The sequence below is a fragment of the Arachis duranensis genome, chromosome 5 (genome assembly GCF_000817695.3).
Source record: "Arachis duranensis cultivar V14167 chromosome 5, aradu.V14167.gnm2.J7QH, whole genome shotgun sequence".
NCBI lineage: Eukaryota > Viridiplantae > Streptophyta > Magnoliopsida > Fabales > Fabaceae > Arachis > Arachis duranensis.
The window spans coordinates 15854397-15863618 of NC_029776.3; the positions used below are offsets into that span (position 1 = coordinate 15854397).

Sequence of the window (9222 nt, forward strand, 5' to 3'; positions counted from 1 at the left end):
TTATTCTGTCGGTATAGGATTACACCAGGGATCATCCTTAAACTCATATCTTTTCACATTAGTCTTGGAAGTACTCACAGAACACATCCAAGAGCCTGTGTCATGGTGCATGCTTTTTGCCGATGATATCGTCCTTATGAGAGAGTTAAGGGAAGACCTAAATAAGAATTTGGACTTTTGGAGAGAAGCTTTAGAAGTGTATGGTCTGCACATAAGCCGTAACAAGATGGAATATATGGAATGTAAGTTCACTCTGAAAAGGGAAAACCCTAATATAGAGGTGAAGATTGGAGAAAACATCCTACCAAAAGTTAAAAGTTTTAAGTATCTTCGGTGCATCATACAGAATAATGGAGAGATTGAACAAGATGTAAATCAGAGGATCCAAGCAGGTTGGTCAAAATGGCGGAATGCATCTGGTTTAATATTCAACAAAAAAGTGCCTTTAAAACTTAAAGGTAAATTCTATAGCACTGCTATAAGACCGGCTATGCTTTATGGTACGGAGTGTTGGGCGGCCAAAGGGGAGCACGAACATAAGCTGAGTGTGGCAGAGATGAAGATGTTGAGATGGATAAGTGGTCATACGCGATTGGATAAAATAAGGAACGAAGACATAAGGGAGAAAGTTAGAGTAGCACCTATTGTGGAAAAGATGGTTGAATCGCGTCTCAGGTGGTTTGGACATGTGAGAAGAAGACCGACAGAACACCCAGTCAGAAGAGTGGATGAGATGGAAGATGGACAAAGGGTGAAAGGCAGAGAAAGACTTAAGAAGACCATCCATGAGGTGGTCAAACGAGATCTACATGTAAATGGTCTCTCTGTAGACATGATACATGACAAAGCAAATGGCATCGTTTGATTCATGTAGTCGACCCCACCTAGTAGGACAAGGCTTTGTTGTTGTATTCTGTCTGTCCTATCATTTCATTGAATTTTCAATTAAGTATCTATACTTTTTTTTCTTTTCGATTGAGTTCTTATACCATATCAGATTTTGTAAAAAGAAAATGTTGAAATTAACAGAATATTCCGTTAAACAAAACGAATATGTCTAATACTTGACTAAATATTTTATATAGTTTAATAGAATATTCTGCTAATTTTAATGTTTTTGTCACGTTAGAGACTTAGTTACAAAATTTGATATAATATAATGACCTAATTAAAAAGAAAAAAAATATAGGGCCTAATTGAAAATTTGTTAAAATTATAAGAGTTAATACTCAATTTGATCCCTAAATTTGCACACAAGACTCAATTTAGTCATTGAAATTTTAATTGATTTTCTTTAGTCTCCAAACTTTACAAACGTGACTCACATTAGTCCCTAGAAAAATTTATAACATAAAAACGTTAACAAAGCATTGATATGGACAACCAAATACCATGCTGGAACTTGTAAAATGCCGTTGTTTTAATTTTGGCACACAAATAGTTCAAAAACAACGTCGGATCACTTATTTTAGGAGAAAAGGTTTCAAGAAATACCACATATGATGTTTTTTTGGCTACTTGAGTTCGAAAACAAAAATAACGTTGTTTTACAAAGTCTAACGTGGCATTCGACTGTCCATGTCAGCGTTCTGTTATGTTTGTACATCGAAAATTATCCTAGGGACTAAAATAAGTCACATTCGCAATGTTTGAGGGCTAAATAGAGGCAATTGAAACTTTAAGGACTAAATTAAGTTTTGCATATAAGTTGAGGGACCAAATTGAATATTATCTCAAATTATAAAGACCGATAGAATAATTAAACTTTTTAAATATTATACCAAACATCAATATTATAATTTTTCATAAGTTAAAATTTTAAAAAAATTACTATAAATTTATCAAAATTAATCCTAAATATTGGAAATATAAGTGAAATTTATTAAAATATTGAGGTTTTCGGTTAAATTTAATAATATGAGATTTGTTATGAAAAATAGAAAATCTTGAGGAGTGTTTTTTTCTAAATTTAAAACCATGACTCTTGATTTCATATATTTGAATTTTCTTTTTTTTTCCCTTTAATAAACAAATCATTACCAACGATTATGCATATGAGATAGTATAAGGAACCAATGTATGTATTATACAATATATACAATGAAAGTTAAATTATAATTAAAATTAAATTATAGTCAATTAATTAATTTTAAATAGTTTCTAATTTTAAAACAATAAATTGAAAAAGTCCCAAAATGAAAAACAGATAAATATTCTCTAGTTGTACTCAGACCAAAGAGCCGGACTAGCACCTTATTGGCTCTTACTCAAGACCAGGACCTAAACTAACCGAGAAAGGCAACAAAAGAAGGCGGTAGATCCGGAATGGATCGGTTAAACATTCCATTAGGGAGCCTGGTCTTTACTCTTCTGTGTGGTATTCATTCTTGTTTGGCTCTTGGAATCACATTCAGTAGGGATTGCAATCAGTTACACCAACACACAAACCCTCTCTCTATACGGTCTTATCCTCTCTCTGTCTTTCTCTTCGGTTCTCCCCGTCATGCGCAGAGGTCATCCTCCACCATTACCTTCCGGTCGTGTGCGTTGTTCTCACTGCACCGTACCATGGCAGCGACTCCAGCCAGCACTTTTCTCACCACCGTAAGCCTACTATGCGCAGAGGTCACGCTCCACCATTACCTTCCAATCGTGTGAGTTGTTCTCGCTGCACCGCACCATCGCAGCGACTCCAACCAGCAATCAGATGTTCATTTCAGTATGTATCTGGATGGTTAATTTATCAAACAAAGTGGATGATCATTCTGCGTATATGATACCACTTATTGATTACATGATTATCTTTACGCACAAATGTCGGATGTTCTTGTCTACATATAACTGGATATTCACAATTACTGTACGCGTGGATAGTTGGTTTTTGGACGCAAGGAAGTTCGGTGCTGCAGTTCACGTCCGCCACGATGAATGTTCAGTTGCGTTTGGTGCAAGGCAGTTCCTTCCCGCGAGGGAGTAGGAGCTCAGTTCGGGTCGGAGGAGTTGCGCGCGGAGACTGGACTACAATTCGGGTCGGAAGAGTTGTGTCCGGAGGCTGGGCTGCAGTCACAGTGGGATGTGCAGTGGCGACGGTACGAAGGAGTTGCTGCCAGTGAGGGAGGATGCTCGCAAAGAAGGATGGGCGATGCGGGTCTGCCTGGTACGGATGCAGGTTTCAGCACAGACGGCGAGGTGGCGTGCAGGTTCTGCGAAGTGAACGGGAGGGATTTTGGTGGAGAAGGATAACCGTGAGAGCAAAAAGGTTAATGAGAAAAAATTGAAATTAAGAGTAAATTAATAGTAGGATAAATTGAAATTGAACCGACTATTTAAAATTAAGGTAAATGAGGGTTAATTTATTTTTTTAATTTATATTAAATCAAATAAATAGCCTATTATAACTATTGTATAAATATCTCATTGTCTCCTTAACAATATTTCAAGCATATTGAAGGCTGATTTAATTTGTACGGAAATCATAAATCACGTTTTGGCAAATCATGAATAATGATTTCTCTTATACTTGCCAACATTTTTTTGTATTGTACATTTCTAAGCTAATATTATAATTGTACTATTACCCCAATCTATAATCATAAGAAAAATAATTAAAAAAATACTAGATTTTTTTTAATTATCTACTATATCTTCTAATTTAACAGATTAAAAATTAATCCATCACAAATTTATTAATAAATTATTGTATGCATAAAATATTAGACGATAAATTATTTTTTAAACTAAGTTCGATTAAATTTTTTTTCTCTCTTATATCACATCTCTTTTTCTCGTCCTCATTCTTCCATTAAAATTTTTAGCTATTATTTTTTAAGCTATTAAATCAGTTTGATTAAATTTAATTATTAAAATAACTTGATCTCATGTATCATCATTGAAATAATTAGTGACAACTTGATTGTAATATCAAACACTACATATTTCCCCATTAGGAAATGTGTTTGGCTTTTTAAAATAAATCTATGTTTTCAAATAGTAGAAAAACAATAGCAATATATTTTGTTTCAATTCTTAGTACTCACAAACTCAAATATTAATTTTATCTCTAATATTTAAAATATTTTATTTTAGTCTCAAATATTCTATTTCATCTTATTTTAATTTTTTGATCAAAATTAAATTTTTTTATTTCAAAAATATTCTTTTTTATTTTAAAAATATTCTTTTTTATTAGAGTTTTTTTGTAAATAGCAATAAAAATCGTAATTATAATAATTATAATGATGATTATAGTGATTTGAGAGTGAAAATAATAGAATAATAAAAGAATAATAGAAAAAATGATATTTAAAAAAATTAATTTTGACAAAAGAACTAAGAAAAAGATAAAATTAATATATTTGAGATAAAAATATAATATTTTAAATGTTATAGATAAAATTAATATTTAGTTCAAATATTAAAGACTAAAATAATATTTTATTCATTTTTTTCATTGCTTATCTTTTTATTTATTTCTAAAAATACAGAAAAATCAATTATTTTTATACTCTTATATTTTACATAATGAATGTGTTAAAAGACATAAATATATGATTGTAATTACTTTCACTTAATATTATAATTAATTTATTTATATCTAAGAAACCTGATAACTATATATAAGAACCACCTTTTTAGTTTTTATACGAAACATCTATCATGACTTTGTTTGGATAGATTTTTAAGACAGCTTCTCACAAAAAAAATTATTTTTATTTTTAATATTTTTTTTACTACAAAAAATTTATCAAATACATTAAAAAAATAAAAAAATTATTAAAATCTTTTTATTAAAATAATTACACTCAAACAAACACAATATATAATCTTATAATTTCACTGAGTAAAAAACACACCGTCCTGAATTAAGTTTTACAGTAAAAACAAAATAAAATAAAATAAAAACAATGTACGAGAAGAAAAGTAAAAAACACCATAGACCCGTCCAGCAAAACAGGCCTACCATAAGTGTGGAACCGTCCTACCAAATTATAATTTTTTAACGACTCAATCAGTCAATGAAAACTGTTTCCCAAAGAAACCAAAAGGAAAAGAAAAGAAAAGAAAAGAAAACTACTACTAATAAGAAGAGAGGGGAATGAATGAATGAATGAATGAAGGACAGATTGACAGCAATAGAAAGGTGGCCGCAGAAAGGAAAGAGCGAAGACACGGGAATCGTACCTACTGGAAAGCCACGTGGCTGATCTGTTTCCCCCCCTCCCTTCCTTCTTCCCCCTCCATAAATATATTCGCATCAAAATTTGCATTCCCATTCCCAAATTAATTTTACATAACCTCTCCCACTATAACCATCTCTTTCGCGTCACAGAATTCTCGCTTCCTTACTTACTTCCAAAAACAAAATGGCTTCTCGCGTCAGCATCAACTTCCCTTCTTCTACTCCACCTTCCTCCCCTTATTTAAATCCCTTTCGTTCTTCTCATAACAACCTTCCTTCTAATAATACTCAGTCATTTTCTTCCCACTCTTCTTCGTCTCTCAACTCCTCTTTAACTACCTCTAATATGGCTCCTAAAACTGTCCTCGTTACCGGCGGTGCCGGTTACATCGGCAGCCACACCGTCCTTCAGCTCCTTCTCGGCGGCTTCAGGACCGTCGTTGTTGATAACTTGGATAATTCTTCCGAAGTTGCCATCCACAGAGTCAAGGAGCTCGCCGGTGAATTCGCTGGCAACCTCATCTTTCACCAGGTCGGTCCTACTTAATTTAGATATGCTTATTTTTCTCTTGAAGAATCCTTATATAGCTTTTACCGATTTGTGCTTGCTGTTTTAGTATTTTATTTTTGTTAATTTCTGTCATTGGATTCGATTTGAGCTGTGTTTTTATGATTGCGGTGGGTCCGAAAACAGCACAAGTTTTGTGTTTTTGTTTTTAATCTTTTTTTCTCTCTGTGACATTGTTGCGTCTAAACAAGACGCCGACAGTGTAAAGTTTAGCTGTGTTTTTTAGAGTAACGGATTAGGTGCTCTCGGTTTCAATTTTCAAATTCAACTTACAAGTTCATGATGTACTATTTATTTGATTTGATGGCGAATCGGCTGGTATATTATGTTCTTTAGATCCAATCTTGTTCTAGTAGTACTTTCTATGTATGGTGTCAAATTTGATCCACAAGTTGCATCTTTATGTACATAATTCACAATTCATAATTCATTTGTTGATGTAAACTGTCTTGCCTTTTTAAAATCCAAAATTCAACTCAATCGTGATTATTTCTTGGGAACTCGAGACTTTTTTTGGGGGTGAAAAAACTAGTGGTTTCCTTATTTATGAAGTTTGGTTATCAGGGCTGTAGCTTGATTCTACTTTGCATGTGTCATTACTAGGTAAACAACTTAAAACATACATGCTAAGCACTTTTTAATCATGAGATTATGTGTCTTATTGAGCATACTTGAAATCACTTTATTCGGATAGGGATTGACTTGTTTTCATTATGTTTTAATCACTGCAGACTGACCTCAGAGACAGAGCTGCACTTGAGCAAATATTTGCTTCCACAAAGTAAGGATTATGGCACAAGTTTCAGTGATAATAATTATAATTTATATGCCCCTCCTTGTTGGTGCTTAATGTTCGGTTATAGTTGTGCTTGATCTTTGAAATAACCGTTCTTATCTTTTTATCATTTTATGTAGGTTTGATGCTGTGATACATTTTGCTGGACTGAAAGCAGTAGGTGAAAGTGTGCAGAAACCGTTACTGTATTATAACAACAACTTGATTGGGACCATCACTCTGTTGGAAGTGATGGCTGCTCATGGATGCAAGAAGGTAAATTCATTGTTGTTTTTTGTCCTGCTTGACAGTCTTCATCTGCATGGAATGAATATTATCAACAGTGTCAGACTTCTATGATACTGTAATGCATTATGTTTCTAGTTCCTTCTTACTGCTTGGAGTATAATTTGTATGGCCTATTGAATTTCCTGAATATTGCTTGTATAATATTCAAATTTCAGTTAAGTACTTAAACTACATCTGTGGAGGAATATTTTTGAGAGCATTGTCAAACACTCGTGTGACTTTTCTGTTGCTTTTTTCTTCTGTGCTGCTAGTTTTTCCCTCCTCTAAAATGATGATACATAGTTGTAATTATGCTTATTTAACTGATTTCTTATTTATTTGAATGATTCCAGCTTGTGTTCTCATCTTCGGCCACCGTATATGGTTGGCCAAAGGAGGTTCCATGTACGGAAGAGTTCCCTCTGTCAGCAATGAATCCATATGGACGAACTAAGGTATGACTTGCAGAGTAAACGGTTTTGATATGGATCCCTACGTAGTTGCCATAGTGCTGGTTGTCATGTAAAATGAATGTCATATTCATATGGGTGATCCGTTTCTTATCTGTCTTAAACGATTAAGTTGCTGTCTTTCAGCTTACCATTGAAGAAATTTGTCGTGATGTTTACCATTCTGAGCAAGACTGGAAAATAATATTGTTGAGATACTTCAACCCAGTGGGCGCACATCCTAGTGGTCATATTGGGGAGGATCCTCGTGGAATTCCAAACAATCTGATGCCATTTGTTCAGCAAGTAGCAGTTGGCAGGCGGCCTGCACTAACAGTCTTTGGAACTGATTATAATACCGTTGATGGCACTGGGGTATGTTCTCATTGGTTGTTAAGTTCTCTCCATCTCTGTTGAGTGCGCAAATTATTTCCAGTTTTGAAGATCTATTTTTTTATCTAGTCACCGAAGTTGGTTCTTGTGTATTTCTCAGGTTCGTGATTACATTCATGTTGTCGATTTAGCAGACGGGCACATTGCCGCATTGCTTAAACTGGATGAACCTAATATAGGTATTATTTGAAATATCATCTTGTTTGCTCAAGTTTTAATGGACTCTCAAGGAAGTCGCAATGAGTTAAAATTATAGGGCATTGATACTTATGGTGTGTGTATACAGGCTGTGAGGTTTATAACTTGGGCACTGGAAAGGGGACATCAGTGCTGGAGATGGTTAAAGCTTTTGAAAAAGCCTCTGGAAAGGTAATAGACTCGCTGCTATTTATGGTCTGGTGATCTGGAATCTGTTTGCAGTATACTTCTTGCTGTCAACCTTGGTGTTATTTGCATAGCAATCCCGAGTCCTTTTTCTTCTGGGGAGTTTAGAACTTTTCAGAGAGATATTCATGTAAATTCGGTGTAGTTATACAGATGTAACATTGGTACTCAACTATGATTATATATTTGTTTCAGAAAATTCCACTTGTGATGGCTGGCCGAAGAGCTGGGGATGCTGAAATTGTTTATGCATCAACAGAGAAAGCAGAAAGAGAACTTAAGTGGAAGTAAGTGCTCGTTTGCTTTCTTGCGAATAGCTTAATGAAACATGTTATCCTATTTGCCGATTTTTCTTTCTTCTTTTGCCATTATGTCTATTTGTAGTCAATCTGTATATTATATATGATGATGTTTCAAAAAATGGTGAGACAAAATTTGGAGGAATAATTTTTCCCTAGAGTGAACATTAATATGCTGTGCTTGATAGGCATTCTCCTCCTGAGTATCCTGGCTAATGTGGCTATACTATGCAAAATTACATCAAATAATTTTCTTCATTCCTTTTTGGGTGATGAAATGTTCTCATGTACGAGATCTGTTTCTTCAAGTCTGCAACTATTATGGAGAATTAGGGAACATTGACAGATCTATTTAGGGTAAGCTTTTGGCTTACAAATTTATCTTACTTGTTGGCAGGGCAAAATACGGCATTGAGGAGATGTGCCGTGACCAATGGAATTGGGCTAGCAAAAACCCTTATGGCTATGGATCTGAAGATTCTAAAGACTCTACTGATTAGCTTTGATAGCCGTTAGACAAATATGTTCTTTTGTGAACACGACCACACACTATAGGTCTTGTAATTTAGTTCTCCATAGTTTGTAATTTTTTACTCTCTCCATAGTATTTTCAAAGTGGTATAGTGGTTCTGTTTCTGTTTTGATTCATAGTTAAATGGTAAATAAGTAGTGGTTTTATAGTGCTGTAATTTTAAAGTTCCATAGGTTCCCCAACATCACAGGTTATTGTTATTTTAGTACTTGGGCTGTCTGATGTTCATGTTGAACATGACAGCGCCCTGTTTTGTAAAGTAATACATATTTCATTTAGAGTATGACTAACAGGTTATTTCACCTAATTAGTCAGACTGGCGGTAATAATAATATATGAAATTTTGCGTTAGTTC

The 9222-nt window shown here is 34.0% G+C and overlaps 1 protein-coding gene across 1 annotated transcript; it reads left to right on the forward strand.

Moving 5' to 3' along the window:
- The first annotated feature begins 5206 nt into the window (after window positions 1-5206).
- Window positions 5207-9218, forward strand: LOC107488399 (UDP-glucose 4-epimerase GEPI48). The gene is made up of 9 exons (XM_016109148.3): window positions 5207-5711; window positions 6479-6528; window positions 6663-6798; window positions 7164-7265; window positions 7407-7634; window positions 7753-7831; window positions 7939-8021; window positions 8232-8323; window positions 8733-9218. Exons 1-9 carry the CDS (start codon window positions 5364-5366, stop codon window positions 8833-8835), a joined length of 1221 nt encoding a protein of 406 aa, XP_015964634.1. The 5' UTR covers window positions 5207-5363; the 3' UTR covers window positions 8836-9218.
- Window positions 9219-9222: the final 4 nt, after the last annotated feature.